Source organism: Taudactylus pleione, unplaced genomic scaffold (assembly GCF_031769625.1).
Source record: "Taudactylus pleione unplaced genomic scaffold, aTauple2 ptg000216l, whole genome shotgun sequence".
NCBI classification, from domain to species: domain Eukaryota; kingdom Metazoa; phylum Chordata; class Amphibia; order Anura; family Myobatrachidae; genus Taudactylus; species Taudactylus pleione.
The window spans coordinates 12,641,404-12,660,951 of NW_028284618.1; the positions used below are offsets into that span (position 1 = coordinate 12,641,404).

At 43.1% G+C, this 19,548-nt stretch overlaps 1 protein-coding gene across 1 annotated transcript in view; it reads left to right on the forward strand.

The window, feature by feature from the left end:
- Positions 1-19,548, forward strand: part of FAM171A1 (family with sequence similarity 171 member A1) — a 130,000-nt gene that overhangs the window by 65,607 nt on the left and 44,845 nt on the right. Inside the window, exons 2-3 of the mRNA XM_088478667.1 lie at positions 1,836-2,063; positions 5,367-5,459. Coding sequence (XP_088334793.1) covers positions 1,836-2,063; positions 5,367-5,459 — 321 coding nt within the window. The remainder of the gene's footprint in view (positions 1-1,835; positions 2,064-5,366; positions 5,460-19,548) is intronic.

A 19,548-nucleotide genomic window follows, 5' to 3' on the forward strand; every position in this document is an offset into this window, starting at 1 on the left:
CCAGCTCTGCCTGCCCTAACTCCCCATCTAGCCCCAGCTCTACTGCAACTTCTCCCTGCCTTTACCCCCAGCTCTACCCCAACTGCTGCTTGCCCTTTACCCCAACTGCTAATTGCCCCCAGCTCTGTGTAGTAGATAAACCTGAAGCCTTTTGTTCCCTGTTTTTAGTAGGTATAGGAAAAGCTCCTAGTACAATTAAAACTTTAATTGCCAGCGGTCGATTATTTCCATGATACAACTTTGAAAATACTCTTTGTACAGTTTTCTATGCTTCATAAAGGCCGCTCCTATGGGTTTTATTGAAGTTATTTATAGATAGTCCTATAAGTATTCTACTGTTCTGTTTTTGTGTCATTACCTTTAGGGCATTGCCTCATCTAAGCCTTTGGATGGGATTACATACAAAGCCGTATTGCATAAAACACTCACATTTCTGCAAACAAACCCCCCTCATAGAGATGTGTGTGAGACCGCAGCCTATGACTATTGCTGTGCCTATAGTTTAATTGTACTTATTTTATCATAATTATTGGTTAGTGTGTATGTAGAGCATCCAAAACCTCTATGGTGAGGAAACTTTTTTTGTTTTCTCGGTAAAGTGTGAAACAGCTGCTGCTTCACGTTATTTAGGAATGTTTTCCCTGGGAGTGAATTATTGTACGTCTGTACATTTTCCATTTAAAGTTCCAGCTGTTGTCTTACTCTAGGCTGCTGATACCGGCAGCTCCTGAATACAGGAGTCACAGGCTATCTTTTAGCCACCCAGCTTGGATGACCCTCCTCCATTTTATTTTGGAACCATTAGCTATGGGATGTAGTCTGCATACCTAGATTACCTGTTTGAACTATCAGTTAGTTCTAGTGAAATTACAGCATCATTCCATTATATAGAAATGGAAAATGGTGACAAAATGCTATTACATTACTAAAATGACTTATTTTTGTCAACAAATAGACCCCTATATTATGTGTTTTTGTTCCCGACAGATCCTTGTGTTTATAGGAAGCTAGAAAACCGTATGCAAAATTTTTGGAATGGGTGTCTTTTTAAAACCGCATTAAACCTAAAATGGAGCCACAGCTTGAATACTTAATGCAGAGGTCCCCAAACTTTTTTGAATCGCGGAGCCCTAGAGTATCAGCATTCTTTTCCCGGCGCCCCTAAGCCAAACGTTTGTTATTCGGAAATTCAGAAAAAATATTATAAAGTGAAGTACATTGTGCTGACCTGTCATCCTTCGGGTCAGTTATGTGGTGGTGCACAGGTTTGAGCTTTTTGCTTGTCCAGATATTTACATTACAGTGGCCATAAATAATTTGATTTGGTGTTGGGCCACCAACCTGAGGCACCCCTGCAAGTGTCCTGAGGCACCCCATGGCGCACAGTTTGGGAACCACTAGCTTAATGTATATTTACAAGAAAAGAAAGATGATTGTTTTCACATTTGATATCTAAATACTCTAGTAGAGTGATTTTGGCTGGCCAAGTCTAGCTTAACTGAAGATGAGAATTACAGTTTAAACATGTCTGTCTACGCATCCTGGGTTGATTCCACGCACTGTCTGTTGTATATAAAGCAGGTGAAATGCGTGAAACCAGTGAAGCGCGCTCTATAGCTTCTGAATCAATAGCATCAGACTACGATTGAATATAACCATTTTTTATTTATTTTTTTTTACTGTAAACTTTCTGTCCATAAACTATGATGATCGATCTTTTGTTTGGCTGTAGAAAAATTGCAAAATGTAACTTAAATCTCGTAGGTTTCACCTCTTGATATATTCGAGCCTGTAATACATTTCTAAAATCTCAGTGGGTTTTTCTGTCTTCACAGAGGTGACATTGAAAGTCCAGGTCAGCGATGTCAGTACTCACCAGCCACTCGCTAATGCCATCGTAAAAATATTCGCCAACCAAGTTTCTACTGCGTCTGGGATCACTGCTGCTGATGGGACTGCCCTGATCAAGCTCCAGTATAAGTTGGGAAGTCAGTTGATTGTCACGGCCTCTAAACATGCCTACGTGCCAAATTCTGCACCGTGGAGACCCCGCCGGTTACCAGGTAGGATTGGTTTGTAGGTATTTTTTGTACATGGGCGCCTGAGCTCCCCTCTTTTTTAGACTTCTCTTTACAACCAGCAAGCACGTGCAGTGTATGTAGCACTCTGAACTTTGAGCCAAACTGGTGTAATTGTGTCTTTGCCTACTTTTTGGTATCCTATTCTTTTAATTGCGGTTGTATTTCAGTAAACTTTACAAAATTAAGTTGTTGTTTTTTTTAAATCAACAAGTGGTAATGGTGTAATGGTATAAACCTCTGCCAAAGTAAATGTGCTTTATGGATTAATAGCTTGTGCTACGCCTAATTTTCTAAAATCGAAGATGAGACTTCCATAGAATAATTGTATATTTCAATTAGAATTGACGTTTTAGGAGACTCATGCAGAGCTGCTGAAGATTTTTGTTTTTAATTTGGGGGGGAAAAAAAACAAAAAACTTTTGCCTTAATTTGTTTTGTCTTTTAGTTGGCGGCATCAACATCAGGCTTGACATTGTGCACCCTGTTATTAGGGTTTTCTATAGCATAGGTTACATCTTGTACAATAAGAAGGCGACAACTATTACATTGCCGCACAAAACCTGGCACGTATTCCAGCAAAATAAACAGTGACAACCTGGCTACATTTTCTCTTTGGCATTTATAATTAAGGGACATGAAGGTTATCGCCAAATAGGCAATAAGAAAAAAATAAAAAGTGTTTAACTATGTTGCTTCCCAATCCCTGTCACTTTGCATTTAGCCTGGAAATTCCATCCTGTAGTTCATTGATCACTGTTCTAGATGAATGACGTAGGGGAAGGGACGCCAGGGTTGAAAAGCCGGTGTTTCCCTGTGCCCTCTTACATGTTGAATATAATTTATTTTCGGGTTGTCTCTCTGTCTAATTCAGAAGACCAGGAAAAGAAAACTCACAAAGACGATAGGTTAGTTTCCTGACAGAGGCATTTAAGCACAATTTATGTATTCGTTTTGGTTAGCTATATTGGGAAATGAATGTGACGCGTTGGGACTGTTACGTTAAGTACAGTACATTATAGTTGTGCAGTTCGAACTTCTATGTTGCAGGCTGAGCCGTGTAGGGGAGAAAGGTCACTTCCATAGGTCATTGTTAATGATGCTAATAGAATAATGTACAAGCTCCAGGGTGTCTGCTCGTTAAATGCCAGCAGAATGTGCGGAGGTCTCCAGGAGACTCTCCCGAGTTACTGACTGCACATGGTCGTAAACAAGGCTGGGAAATCCTGTACGGGCTACACGTTAAAGCTGAAAAGTCGCCTGTTTATGCCTCTGACAGGGTAATAAATATGGACTTGAAAATCTTTTTTTTCCAGTTTTGGTCTTTGCTGACTGGGAGATGCTGTGGTGGCTCCTCGGGCACTGGTGTTCCAGATTGGGAACCCTTATATATGGGAGACTTCTCCGGGTCTTCTATTTATGTTGACAAACCAAACTTATACTGTTGCTAAGAAATCAGGGGTCTATGGCCCTCATTCAGAGGCGGTCACAAGAAGCGATCGCTCTCTCTGAATGAGGGAGGCCACTTCCTTTTTATTTTAGTGCGGCCTCCTGGTCGCTAGCTAAGCTGTGCGTTACCTTACCACCCACAGCTTAGCGACCAACCAGGTTGTTGGTCGCAATGGTGAACACCATTGCGACCATTGGGGCTTGCGACGAGACCCAACCGCAAGCCCCAGGGAGCTTCCTGCTCTGATCGAGCAGGAAGCTCCCCACTGACATCAATGATGATGTCAGTGCGGCCGCCCACAAAACAGCAGGCGTTCCTTAAGGAAGGCCTTCGTTTGTGAAACCACCACCCCCCCCCCCCCCCCCCCCCGCCTACAAAACGGGGCGAGCTGTCGATCAACATCTTTTGTCGATCAACAGCTTTTGAAGACCTCTCCGGAGCGCGAAAGTTTCTCTCTCGCTTCGGGGCTTGCGCGTACGCAGGGCTAACCATTGACCCGGTTGCAAGCGCATCGGCGCTTGCGACCGGGTCTGAATGAGGCCCTATGTCCTAAGCCATGGAGAGAGAGAAAGTGGACTGAGAAAGTACCAACCAATCGGCTCCTAACTGCCATGTCACAGGCTGTGGTTGAAAAATGACAGTTAACTGATCGGTTGGTACTTTATATCTCTCCAAGGCTTATTACATAGTCCCCTCAGACCCTCAGCCCACATCAGTCAGGACTGTCCTGTTTGTGCACTTGCAGCTCACAAGTGTTTTCAGGGGAGGGGCGTTGAAGGAGGTCTAGCATTTTGGATGTGCTAGACACACCCCTGGAGGTCATGACCACTCCCCCTTTCTGGCTGGAAAATGTTGGAAAGGATTTTAACTTCTGTCAACCAATTAAATATGAACCCATCCTATATTTATCAGTATCCATGACCTCTTGCTCCCCTACATTACTTAGAGAAGTACATTTCTCTTCATTACGAATTGTATTTTTCCAGCTAATCCTCCTAAACTTGTTGGATGCTCCTAAAACTTCCCATAAGAAACAAATTAAAAACAGAAAAAAAATATAAATCAAATTTTAAGAATTTTTTTTTTCTTCTATTTTTAAAGTTTTTATTTTATTTTAAAGCTTCCATTTTGTGAGTTGCAGGTTGCTACCATGGTAACCACAGTATGATGTACTGAGCAGAGAGGCTTGGGAACACCCCTTTTTCAATCTGAGCGCAAATATCATTATTTGCTATGCCTATAGGGCAGGATTCAGTTAGTTAAATACGTACTGGAATGGTCTATGAGGACAATGTATGTTTTTTTTTGTTTGTTTTTTTACAAATATAATAATAATTTGTAATAATTTTATTTTGCCAGCATTTGTCTATTAATTGGCACTTCTTTGTTTTGTACGTGGCAGTATTTGTTCCGAAGGTTGATGTATAAATTTACGGAATTCCTGTCTGATTTCAGACTGCAGTGTCTGCGGGTTTATATCTCTGTTCCTCAGTGGCTTCCGCAAGCAGACATTGTACATACTCCTATAAGGGCAACACAGACAATGGAACTTGCAGCTTTGAAGATAGCAATCTAATAATCTAAAACCCTTTCAAATGCAGAGAAGTGCCAACAAAAACATTGGGCTTGTGGTATACACGAGCCATGAAATGCTTTTATTATACATTGTTCCCTCTGTCTGCTTGTGAGAAATATAATATTTCGGAACGTGGACCTATTGTGACCTTTAAAGTACATTAAACGCCAGGAAAGTTTTGAGTGCCAGGATTGCGATCTCCGGTCTTGGTGTACATTATCTTGACTGCCATTTTTTATTTTTGTTTCCGCCTGTCTTGCAGTGTTCTCCTCTCTCAGCCTGGGTTTGCTGCCTGAGCGCTCAGCCACACTAATGGTCTATGAGGATGTTGTACAGATAGTCTCAGGATTTCAAGGTGGGTAAATCTTATATCAGCAAATCCTGCTGGGGAGAACTCTGGTGTCTTACACGAAACCAAACTTTATTTCACAGAAAGGAGCTTTTGTATTTCATGCTAGCATAGGTGATGAGAATACAAGTAAATACAAATTATACCACTAGTTTTGATACAAAAGAATACAAAAATAATTATTTGTAAAATTGCGCTACTGACAGGGGTGCTGAGAGTGTAGTGGGGTGTGTACAGAGGGCTTTGGTCAGCCATGGAGGCAGAGAAATGCCCCCTAGTGGCACTTGCAATGGTGCCCTCCTGATCCGGTCAGTGCAGTACACTACGTTACATATTGGCACTTTTATAAATGACTAGCTGTTGCCCGCAACTTAGGCCACGATAAAATCGCTTCTGCCAACATTTTTTTAATTTGAAGTGTTCTCATTGTATTGCTTTGCATGGGTGCTCTGTCGCGGGAGTGGACCATGTGACCAGCAGCGCTATACAGACCGGTGGCGTGGCACAGTGACACCAATGTCACTGTGTGCCCTGTGCACATACTGCTATGTAACCTCTCCTATTCACCCACCACTCACACCGATGTCACTGTGTGCCCTGTGCACATACTGCTATGTAACCTATCCTATTCACCCACCACTCACACCAATGTCACTGTGTGCCCTGTGCACAGACTGCTATGTAACCTATCCTATTCACCCACCACTCACACCAATGTCACTGTGTGCCCTGTGCACATACTGCTATGTAACCTCTCCTATTCACCCACCACTCACACCAATATCACTGTGTGTCCTGTGCACAGACTGCTATGTAACCTATCCTATTCACCTACCACTCACACCAATGTCACTGTGTGTCCTGTGCACAGACTGCTATGTAACCTCTCCTATTCATCCACCACTCACACCAATATCACTGTGTGTCCTGTGCACAGACTGCTATGTAACCTATCCTATTCACCCACCACTCACACCAATGTCACTGTGTGCCCTGTGCACAGACTGCTATGTAACCTATCCTATTCACCCACCACTCACACCAATGTCACTGTGTGCCCTGTGCACATACAGCGATGTAACCTCTCCTATTCACCCACCACTCACACTAATGTCACGGTGTGTCCTGTGCACAGACTATGTAACCTCTCCTATTCATCCACCACTCACACCAATGTCACTGTGTGTCCTGTGCACATACTGCTATGTAACCTATCCTATTCACCCACCACTCACACCAATATCACTGTGTGTCCTGTGCACAGACTGCTATGTAACCTATCCTATTCACCTACCACTCACACCAATGTCACTGTGTGTCCTGTGCACAGACTGCTATGTAACCTCTCCTATTCATCCACCACTCACACCAATATCACTGTGTGTCCTGTGCACAGACTGCTATGTAACCTATCCTATTCACCTACCACTCACACCAATGTCACTGTGTGTCCTGTTCACAGACTGCTATGTAACCTCTCCTATTCATCCACCACTCACACCAATATCACTGTGTGTCCTGTGCACAGACTGCTATGTAACCTATCCTATTCACCCACCACTCACACCAATGTCACTGTGTGCCCTGTGCACAGACTGCTATGTAACCTATCCTATTCACCCACCACTCACACCAATGTCACTGTGTGCCCTGTGCACATACAGCGATGTAACCTCTCCTATTCACCCACCACTCACACTAATGTCACGGTGTGTCCTGTGCACAGACTATGTAACCTCTCCTATTCATCCACCACTCACACCAATGTCACTGTGTGTCCTGTGCACATACTGCTATGTAACCTATCCTATTCACCCACCACTCACACCAATATCACTGTGTGTCCTGTGCACAGACTGCTATGTAACCTATCCTATTCACCTACCACTCACACCAATGTCACTGTGTGTCCTGTGCACAGACTATGTAACCTCTCCTATTCATCCACCACTCACACCAATGTCACTGTGTGTCCTGTGCACATACTGCTATGTAACCTATCCTATTCACCCACCACTCACACCAATATCACTGTGTGTCCTGTGCACAGACTGCTATGTAACCTATCCTATTCACCTACCACTCACACCAATGTCACTGTGTGTCCTGTGCACAGACTGCTATGTAACCTCTCCTATTCATCCACCACTCACACCAATATCACTGTGTGTCCTGTGCACAGACTGGTGTGAGTGGTGGGTGAATAGGATAGGTTACATAGCAATGTCACTGTGTGCCCTGTGCACAGACTGCTATGTAACCTATCCTATTCACCCACCACTCACACCAATATCACTGTGTGTCCTGTGCACAGACTGCTATGTAACCTATCCTATTCACCTACCACTCACACCAATGTCACTGTGTGTCCTGTGCACAGACTGCTATGTAACCTCTCCTATTCATCCACCACTCACACCAATATCACTGTGTGTCCTGTGCACAGACTGGTGTGAGTGGTGGGTGAATAGGATAGGTTACATAGCAATGTCACTGTGTGCCCTGTGCACAGACTGCTATGTAACCTATCCTATTCACCCACCACTCACACCAATGTCACTGTGTGCCCTGTGCACATACAGCGATGTAACCTCTCCTATTCACCCACCACTCACACTAATGTCACGGTGTGTCCTGTGCACAGACTATGTAACCTCTCCTATTCATCCACCACTCACACCAATGTCACTGTGTGTCCTGTGCACATACTGCTATGTAACCTATCCTATTCACCCACCACTCACACCAATATCACTGTGTGTCCTGTGCACAGACTGCTATGTAACCTATCCTATTCACCTACCACTCACACCAATGTCACTGTGTGTCCTGTGCACAGACTGCTATGTAACCTCTCCTATTCATCCACCACTCACACCAATGTCACTGTGTGTCCTGTGCACAGACTGCTATGTAACCTATCCTATTCAAGTGAACACTGGCCCAAAGCACCTCACCCCACCTCTTACCAGCTGCGCAGAATGTGTCACCTATCTCCTGCATTGATGATGTCAATATATTTTGTTTTTGTTAATGCTCAGCTTTAACTTGCCCGATAGAGATGAAACAAAGTGCAGGTTATTTCTAGGAGTTTCCACTACAAAATGGTGCAGTTTTCATAAAATCGGTTCAGTCGTTTTTGTGCCAACTTGGAACAAACAGACCGATACAATGTTCTTTTTATATTAGTGTAGATAATGGTAGGTGTGATAAGTGACGTTGATCATATCATATCTACATCTGCAAAACAGGCATTCTGTGCATTTCTTCTTCCTTTTCTTTTGGATCGCTATGGGGGCGATTCAATTATTGGTCGGGAATTTAGCTCCCGGGCACTTAGCCAATCAATGAATACCCATGACAGCCCCTTTCCTGCGTAAGGATGGATGGGATTAGCTGCGTAAATCTGCTTCCCCCAATGCTGAGTGCCGGGCGCTGCAGTCCCTTAGCCCTACTTTTCGGGGAACTCCTCTCGCACCTCAGGGGGGTGTGAGTAAAAATACAGGATAAGTGTATCCCCGGTGCTGGTCACGCAAACAATGGTGGAGAATTTCTCACACGTCGTTTTATTTTGGAGGGAAAATAAATACAAATATGGTGTCAATCTGACAATTCTACAGAACTAAAAATCTTGTGATGCAAATATGACAGAGCAAAGATATAATTCATTAGTTGCATTAGAATGATAGATTTTTTTTATGTTACCATGTATTTTGTTATCGTGCAAGTGACCAAAAAGGAATTAAATGCTCTAAAGCAGGCCTGGCCAACCTGTGGCTCTTCAGTCGTTATGAAACTACAAGTCCCAGCATGCCCTGCCACAGTTTTGTATTAAGACGTGCTGGGACTTGTAGTTACCCAACAGCTGGAGAGCTACAGATTGGCCAGGCCTGCTCTAAAGTGTTAGTAATTGAGGAATCTGTGACTTGTTAGAATTATGGTAACTGGGCCCTGAGAAAGTTGAAACTACTGTAAGAAGCTCAATGTATAGTGTACAGGTTGATGCATTAACATCTTTATAAGAGAGAAATGGAAAATACTCAAATTCAGAGTTCGTCACGACTAACAGGAACAGTTAATCATATTTATGTGACGTTTCCATTAATGCCCTGTAATAATGAGTCTGCTCATCTGTGTAAGTGTTGTTTAATGATTTATCACACGAGGCTCAGAATTTACCGCCAAGCAGCATGAAGGCTGCAATGAATCAGCATAATGAAGAACCGCCCGCGTTTAATACGTGCAGTTAAGTCATCAGTCCCCACGACGTCTCCTTTGATGTTTGACTTTTCTGTTGGGTTTTGGTAAAACGAAGTGGGTCTAAAAAAATTGTATATTTATTAAACCCACTGGAATTGTTTGAAGTGTTAATGTAGGTGACTAAATTGTAATACACAAATAATCTTCCATACACCGGAGGCGGCCAAAAAATGCACAGCTGTTTATTTTTCTACGCTGTTGTTTATTTTACGGACCTTATGCCCAGCATCGCATACTTTGACTTTTATGTTTAAACACAACTGTTTGTATTTGATAATGTTTTTCGTGTGGCGGTAATTAGATATCCAGAAAGTCTAAGGGGGAATTCAATTAGCCCCAATAATTTTTCCGCCAGATAAAATGGTACTTACCACATTTTGTTACCTTTGTGCAATTCAGTTGAAGCCTGTTTTATCTGCCTGAAAAAGTACCTGTTTTGGGGCAAATACACACAGGATCCGTGATAAGTTCATGGCCCTGTGTGTTTCCACCGCCAGCTTCCTGATATCTGGGTCATTATCAGGGATTTCTTTTTCGGAGCCTGCTGAGCTCCTGACAAAATATTATCCGACGAGGGCTGCCGGTGCCCAAACTTCAGGGTTAATTGAATAACCCTCCGGGGGATCGGGGTACATTACTGCGGGTAATTGAATTCCCCTCTAAGGGCCGTATTCAATTAGCGGTCGAAACGGCCATTTTTTCGCCATTGACAAAAACTGATGTTTTTCGCCAAAAAACAGAGATATTTTCACCAAATAACAGACGAAAACACAATTGGCGTAAAAAAACTGGAGATAAGTTTTCTCCAGACCGGGCAAAAAAAACGCAAAATCCCTATTTTTGGCTAAAAATGTGGTGATTTATTTAAGAACCCTTTGGACACCCCCCCCCTAATGATACATTACCCCCCAAAAAAATGTGTAAGTTGCGCACTTTGCCGAAAAACGACCACGCAATTTTCGGTGAAAAAATTAAAAAAAAGTTGAAAATGCTACAAAGCAATTGTGCTAGTCACATTCCAACATCAATATTATACCTTGTTTTTTCCATATGACTTTAATAGTACATTCTGAAAATTTGTCTTTTTTTTACTTATACCCCTTTCACACTGCCAGCAATAACCTGGGTTATTTCACGTGAACGCGAAGCAACCCCGGGATATAGCTCAGTGTGAAAAGGCCCAGTTGAAATAATCCTGGTCGAGCAAGGTTGAACATGGGTTGCAGTGTGAACGGGTAATCCTGGTCAATGCAACCTGGGACCCATTCATAGCATAGGAAGAGCTGGAGCTTGGAGATTATCTCGTCTCCTAGCGCCGCCTCGGCACATGACCGCGGTGACGTCATCCACCTGGCAATAAGCCGGGCCGGACCGCTAGTCTAAAAAGGGGTCTCTGCCAGGATGAAACCATGTAAACAATCTCTGGTGCAATCAAGGTTTGCAGTGTAAAAGGGGAATCGTTCTAACATATGGGGGAGATAGGGCACAATGTCTCCCTCCCCATCTATGGGAACATTTCTTTGTTCTGTAGCGCTGGGCGACACGGCCTGGTGATCACAAGATAATAGCTGGTTATGGGCCGCACAATTTAAGAGGGGATTCCCCTCACTCATAAATGGGTGACCCCACATTTACAGATGTAAGTATGGACATAATAGGGTATATAGTGCCGTCCCACCTATATACATCTGTTTTCCTTAGCACAGGGTAATATTGTCACCAGAAAATAGCTAGAAGCGGGCCACACAATTTTGAAGATCGGACTTCCCTCTATCAAATATGGGTGTCCACCCAGTTGCAGTTGTCACTAAGGGGGGGGGGGGGGTGATGAGGAAAGGTGTCCTGTCTCAAACCCCCCTCCTAATCCATCATATAAATGTGTGTTCTCCATAACATGGGGTAACATTGCCTGGAGACTTTGGGTGATACATATAAAGGGGTTTCAACACTTGAAGAGATGACCTCCCTCTTTTTAGAATTAATGCCCCTTAATTATTTGTAGCCAGGTTGGAGGAGATCTTCCCCCCCCCCATCCCTGGACTACATTAATTTTTTTCTGCAGAATGGGGGTCAATGTCTGGTGAACAGTGTGATCACCAGGCACTAGCTTTTATGTGGGGACAAACTATGGTACCCCCATGTTTCTGGGTGGAGCGTTTGGGACATCAGAGGGACTTAAAATCTCTCACTCCACCATTTTCATGAATCCCCCCCCAAAAAAGTGATGTTGGAGCATGTGTCCGTGCTGCAGTCCTTTCCTAATCTGTCCCGGTGGCTCATGGGGGTTCCCACTGGTTGTTGGGACCGGCAGGGGCAGGTTAGTTAGCTTTTGTTTTGCCCTTCGCTGTGGAGGACGAATGAGTCCATTCTTTTCGTGGACCAAACTAAATGCTGGCAGTGTAGGGATTGCTGATCTCTATATTAATAGGAATTCTAGTTGCACGCAGTGGTGTTATGGGTCATCATCTGTCTTTTAACCTGTGAATCTGTATATGTTCTATGTATTAGCATAGAGGTCGGGGATTCTAATTCTTGCTTCATGTGGTTTTACATTAGGATTTTCTGGAGCAGAATTCTCCTCTCCTCTATATAGTAAAGTCAGTGTTCTATGACCATGATCAGAACTGTGCCAGCTGTGTACCATTTTCTTTTGGTGACTACAATAAACAGTCTTAAACTTTTTAGATTCAAAGTCACAAACCCAGAAAATGTGGCATTTCATTCTGCACACGATCTCTAACGCCCCCTCGTCTAAGTTTTCACAGGGCTGAAAATAAACTGGCTTTCTGTACTAGTGACTGCTAATCAGACCTCACAGAGCCTTACCTTAGTAGTATGAGGTCCCGTGTTCATTTTATAGTCATCACTTCCATAGAGATTCTCACCGTCTTCGCTTGTAGTATCCGGGGGGGAGATGGTGAAACTGCCTGGCATGTAATAATGGAGGGGTGTATACAGCTTTTCTGGCATGTTGGGACATTACTAGAGCTAATGGAGCATAAAAGTGTAATTATTTATTAACATTTACTTGTATAATGCTAGCATATTCCGTTGCTCTGTGCAATTGAGAACAAAACAGTAGTAAAACTAGAGAGGGTAATAACAGACAGACAAAGAGGTTAGAGGGACCTGCTCACAAGTTTACAATCTATAGTATGTAAGTTTGCGAGCAGAGCCTTCTTACCTTACATTCTTTAGGATATAGACTGTAAGCTTGCGAGCATTGCCTTCTTACATTACATTCTATAGGATATAGACTGTAAGCTTGCGAGCATTGCCTTCTTACCTTACATTCTATAGGATATAGACTGTAAGCTTGCGAGCATTGCCTTCTTATCTTACAGTCTATAGGATGTAGATTGTAGGCTTGCGAGTAGGGCCTTCTTACCTTACATTCTTTAGGATATAGACTGTAAGCTTGCGAGCATTGCCTTCTTACATTACATTCTATAGGATATAGACTGTAAGCTTGCGAGCAGAGCCTTCTTACCTTACATTCTATAGGATATAGACTGTAAGCTTGCTAGCAGAGCCTTCTTACCTTACATTCTTTAGGATATAGACTGTAAGCTTGTGAGCAGAGCCTTCTTACCTTACATTCTATAGGATATAGACTGTAAGCTTGCGAGCATTGCCTTCTTACATTACATTCTATAGGATATAGACTGTAAGCTTGCGAGCAGAGCCTTCTTACCTTACATTCTATAGGATATAGACTGTAAGCTTGCGAGCAGGGCCTTCTTACCTTAGTCTATAGGATGTAGATTGTAGGCTTGCGAGCAGGGCCTTCTTACCTTACAGTCTATAGGATATAGACTGTAAGCTTGCGAGCAGGGCCTTCTTACCTTACAGTCTATAGGATGTAGATTGTAGGCTTGCGAGCAGGGCCTTCTTACCTTACAGTCTATAGGTTGTAGATTGTAAGTTTGCGAGCAGGGCCTTCTTACCTTACAGTCTATAGGTTGTAGATTGTAAGTTTGCGAGCAGGGCCTTCTTACCTTACAGTCTATAGGTTGTAGATTGTAAGTTTGCGAGCAGGGCCTTCTTACCTTACAGTCTATAGGTTGTAGATTGTAAGTTTGCGAGCAATGCCTTCTTACCTTACATTCTATAGGATGTAGATTGTAAGCTTGCGAGCAGGGCCTTCTTACCTTACAGTCTATAGGATGTAGATTGTAAGTTTGCGAGCAGGGCCTTCTTACCTTACAGTCTATAGGTTGTAGATTGTAAGTTTGCGAGCAATGCCTTCTTACCTTAAATTCTATAGGATGTAGATTGTAAGCTTGCGAGCAGGGCCTTCTTACCTTACAGTCTATAGGTTGTAGATTGTAAGTTTGCGAGCAGGGCCTTCTTACCTTACAGTCTATAGGTTGTAGATTGTAAGTTTGCGAGCAATGCCTTCTTACCTTACATTCTATAGGATGTAGATTGTAAGCTTGCGAGCAGGGCCTTCTTACCTTACAGTCTATAGGATGTAGATTGTAAGCTTGCGAGCAGGGCCTTCTTACCTTACAGTCTATAGGATGTAGATTGTAAGTTTGCGAGCAGGGCCTTCTTACCTTACATTCTATAGGTTGTAGATTGTAAGTTTGCGAGCAGGGCCTTCTTACCTTACAGTCTATAGGTTGTAGATTGTAAGTTTGCGAGCAGGGCCTTCTTACCTTACAGTCTATAGGTTGTAGATTGTAAGTTTGCGAGCAGGGCCTTCTTACCTTACAGTCTATAGGTTGTAGATTGTAAGTTTGCGAGCAGGGCCTTCTTACCTTACATTCTATAGGATATAGACTGTAAGTTTGCGAGCAGGGCCTTCTTACCTTACAATCCATAGGATATAGACTGTAAGCTTGCGAGCATTGCCTTCTTACAGTCTACATCCTATAGATTGTAAGGTAAGAAGGCCCTGCTCGCAAACTTACCTTACAGTCAATAGGATGTAGACTAAGTTTGCGAGCAGGGCCTTCTTACCTTACAATCCATAGGATATAGACTGTAAGCTTGCGAGCAGGGCCTTCTTACCTTACAGTCTATAGGATGTAGATTGTAAGTTTGCGAGCAGGGCCTTCTTACCTTACAGTCTATAGGTTGTAGATTGTAAGTTTGCGAGCAGGGCCTTTTTACCTTACAGTCTATAGGTTGTAGATTGTAAGTTTGCGAGCAGGGCCTTCTTACCTTACAGTCTATAGGTTGTAGATTGTAAGTTTGCGAGCAGGGCCTTCTTACCTTACAGTCTATAGGTTGTAGATTGTAAGTTTGCGAGCAGGGCCTTCTTACCTTACAGTCTATAGGTTGTAGATTGTAAGTTTGCGAGCAGGGCCTTCTTACCTTACAGTCTATAGGTTGTAGATTGTAAGTTTGCGAGCAGGGCCTTCTTACCTTACATTCTATAGGATATAGACTGTAAGTTTGCGAGCAGGGCCTTCTTACCTTACAATCCATAGGATATAGACTGTAAGCTTGCGAGCATTGCCTTCTTACAGTCTACATCCTATAGATTGTAAGGTAAGAAGGCCCTGCTCGCAAACTTACCTTACAGTCAATAGGATGTAGATTGTAACTTTGCGAGCAGGGCCTTCTTACCTTACAGTCTATAGGTTGTAGATTGTAAGTTTGCGAGCAGGGCCTTCTTACCTTACAGTCTATAGGTTGTAGATTGTAAGTTTGCGAGCAGAGCCTTCTTACCTTACATTCTATAGGATATAGACTGTAAGTTTGCGAGCAGGGCCTTCTTACCTTAGTCTATAGGTTGTAGATTGTAAGTTTGCGAGCAGGGCCTTCTTACCTTACAGTCTATAGGTTGTAGATTGTAAGTTTGCGAGCAGGGCCTTTTTACCTTACAGTCTATAGGTTGTAGATTGTAAGTTTGCGAGCAGGGCCTTCTTACCTTACAGTCTATAGGTTGTAGATTGTAAGTTTGCGAGCAGGGCCTTCTTACCTTACAGTCTATAGGTTGTAGATTGTAAGTTTGCGAGCAGGGCCTTCTTACCTTACAGTCTATAGGTTGTAGATTGTAAGTTTGCGAGCAGGGCCTTCTTACCTTACAGTCTATAGGTTGTAGATTGTAAGTTTGCGAGCAGGGCCTTCTTACCTTACAGTCTATAGGTTGTAGATTGTAAGTTTGCGAGCAGGGCCTTCTTACCTTACAGTCTATAGGTTGTAGATTGTAAGTTTGCGAGCAGAGCCTTCTTACCTTACATTCTATAGGATATAGACTGTAAGTTTGCGAGCAGGGCCTTCTTACCTTACAATCCATAGGATATAGACTGTAAGCTTGCGAGCATTGCCTTCTTACAGTCTACATCCTATAGATTGTAAGGTAAGAAGGCCCTGCTCGCAAACTTACCATACAGTCAATAGGATGTAGATTGTAAGTTTGCGAGCAGGGCCTTCTTACCTTAGTCTATAGGATGTAGATTGTAAGTTTGCGAGCAGGGCCTTCTTACCTTACATTCTATAGGATATAGACTGTAAGTTTGCGAGCAGGGCCTTCTTACCTTACAATCCATAGGATATAGACTGTAAGCTTGCGAGCATTGCCTTCTTACAGTCTACATCCTATAGACTGTAAGGTAAGTTTGCGAGCAGAGCCTTCTTACCCTACAATCTATAGGATATAGACTGTAAGCTTGCGAGCAGGGCCTTCTTACCTTAGTCTATAGGATGTAGATTGTAGGCTTGCGAGCAGGGCCTTCTTACCTTACAGTCTATAGGATGTAGATTGTAAGTTTGCGAGCAGGGCCTTCTTACCTTACAGTCTATAGGTTGTAGATTGTAATTTTGCGAGCAGGGCCTTCTTACCTTACAGTCTATAGGTTGTAGATTGTAAGTTTGCGAGCAATGCCTTCTTACCTTACATTCTATAGGATGTAGATTGTAAGCTTGCGAGCAGGGCCTTCTTACCTTACAGTCTATAGGATGTAGATTGTAAGTTTGCGAGCAGGGCCTTCTTACCTTACAGTCTATAGGTTGTAGATTGTAAGTTTGCGAGCAGGGCCTTTTTACCTTACAGTCTATAGGTTGTAGATTGCAAGTTTGCGAGCAGGGCCTTCTTACCTTACAGTCTATAGGTTGTAGATTGTAAGTTTGCGAGCAGGGCCTTATTACCTTACAGTCTATAGGTTGTAGATTGTAAGTTTGCGAGCAGGGCCTTCTTACCTTACAGTCTATAGGTTGTAGATTGTAAGTTTGCGAGCAGGGCCTTCTTACCTTACAGTCTATAGGTTGTAGATTGTAAGCTTGCGAGCAGGGCCTTCTTACCTTACATTCTATAGGATATAGACTGTAAGTTTGCGAGCAGGGCCTTCTTACCTTACAATCCATAGGATATAGACTGTAAGCTTGCGAGCAGAGCCTTCTTACAGTCTACATCCTATAGATTGTAAGGTAAGAAGGCCCTGCTCGCAAACTTACCTTACAGTCAATAGGATGTAGACTAAGTTTGCGAGCAGGGCCTTCTTACCTTACAATCCATAGGATATAGACTGTAAGCTTGCGAGCAGGGCCTTCTTACCTTACAGTCTATAGGATGTAGATTGTAAGTTTGCGAGCAGGGCCTTTTTACCTTACAGTCTATAGGTTGTAGATTGTAAGTTTGCCAGCAGGGCCTTCTTACCTTACAGTCTATAGGTTGTAGATTGTAAGTTTGCCAGCAGGGCCTTCTTACCTTACAGTCTATAGGTTGTAGATTGTAAGTTTGCGAGCAGGGCCTTCTTACCTTACAGTCTATAGGTTGTAGATTGTAAGTTTGCGAGCAGGGCCTTCTTACCTTACAGTCTATAGGTTGTAGATTGTAAGTTTGCGAGCAGGGCCTTCTTACCTTACAGTCTATAGGTTGTAGATTGTAAGTTTGCGAGCAGGGCCTTCTTACCTTACAGTCTATAGGTTGTAGATTGTAAGTTTGCGAGCAGAGCCTTCTTACCTTACATTCTATAGGATATAGACTGTAAGCTTGCGAGCATTGCCTTCTTACAGTCTACATCCTATAGATTGTAAGGTAAGAAGGCCCTGCTCGCAAACTTACCTTACAGTCAATAGGATGTAGATTGTAAGTTTGCGAGCAGGGCCTTCTTACCTTACAGTCTATAGGTTGTAGATTGTAAGTTTGCGAGCAGGGCCTTCTTACCTTACAGTCTATAGGTTGTAGATTGTAAGTTTGCGAGCAGAGCCTTCTTACCTTACATTCTATAGGATATAGACTGTAAGTTTGCGAGCAGGGCCTTCTTACCTTAGTCTATAGGATGTAGATTGTAAGTTTGCGAGCAGGGCCTTCTTACCTTACATTCTATAGGATATAGACTGTAAGTTTGCGAGCAGGGCCTTCTTACCTTACAATCCATAGGATATAGACTGTAAGCTTGCGAGCATTGCCTTCTTACCTTACAATCCATAGGATATAGACTGTAAGCTTGCGAGCATTGCCTTCTTACAGTCTACATCCTATAGACTGTAAGGTAAGTTTGCGAGCAGAGCCTTCTTACCCTACAATCTATAGGATATAGACTGTAAGCTTGCGAGCAGGGCCTTCTTACCTTAGTCTATAGGATGTAGATTGTAGGCTTGCGAGCAGGGCCTTCTTACCTTACAGTCTATAGGATGTAGATTGTAGGCTTGCGAGCAGGGCCTTCTTACCTTACAGTCTATAGGATGTAGATTGTAAGTTTGCGAGCAGGGCCTTCTTACCTTACAGTCTATAGGTTGTAGATTGTAAGTTTGCGAGCAGGGCCTTCTTACCTTACAGTCTATAGGTTGTAGATTGTAAGTTTGCGAGCAGGGCCTTCTTACCTTACAGTCTATAGGTTGTAGATTGTAAGTTTGCGAGCAGGGCCTTCTTACCTTACAGTCTATAGGTTGTAGATTGTAAGTTTGCGAGCAGGGCCTTCTTACCTTACAGTCTATAGGTTGTAGATTGTAAGTTTGCGAGCAGGGCCGCCTTACCTTACAATCCATAGGATATAGACTGTAAGCTTGCGAGCATTGCCTTCTTACAGTCTACATCCTATAGATTGTAAGGTAAGAAGGCCCTGCTCGCAAACTTACCTTACAGTCAATAGGATGTAGACTAAGTTTGCGAGCAGGGCCTTCTTACCTTACAATCCATAGGATATAGACTGTAAGCTTGCGAGCAGGGCCTTCTTACAGTCTACATCCTATAGATTGTAAGGTAAGAAGGCCCTGCTCGCAAACTTACCTTACAGTCAATAGGATGTAGACTAAGTTTGCGAGCAGGGCCTTCTTACCTTACAATCCATAGGATATAGACTGTAAGCTTGCGAGCAGGGCCTTCTTACCTTACAGTCTATAGGATGTAGATTGTAAGTTTGCGAGCAGGGCCTTCTTACCTTACAGTCTATAGGTTGTAGATTGTAAGTTTGCGAGCAGAGCCTTCTTACCTTACATTCTATAGGATATAGACTGTAAGTTTGCGAGCAGGGCCTTCTTACCTTAGTCTATAGGATGTAGATTGTAAGTTTGCGAGCAGGGCCTTCTTACCTTACATTCTATAGGATATAGACTGTAAGTTTGCGAGCAGGGCCTTCTTACCTTACAATCCATAGGATATAGACTGTAAGCTTGCGAGCATTGCCTTCTTACCTTACAATCCATAGGATATAGACTGTAAGCTTGCGAGCATTGCCTTCTTACCTTACAATCCATAGGATATAGACTGTAAGCTTGCGAGCATTGCCTTCTTACAGTCTACATCCTATAGACTGTAAGGTAAGTTTGCGAGCAGAGCCTTCTTACCCTACAATCTATAGGATATAGACTGTAAGCTTGCGAGCAGGGCCTTCTTACCTTACAGTCTATAGGATGTAGATTGTAGGCTTGCGAGCAGGGC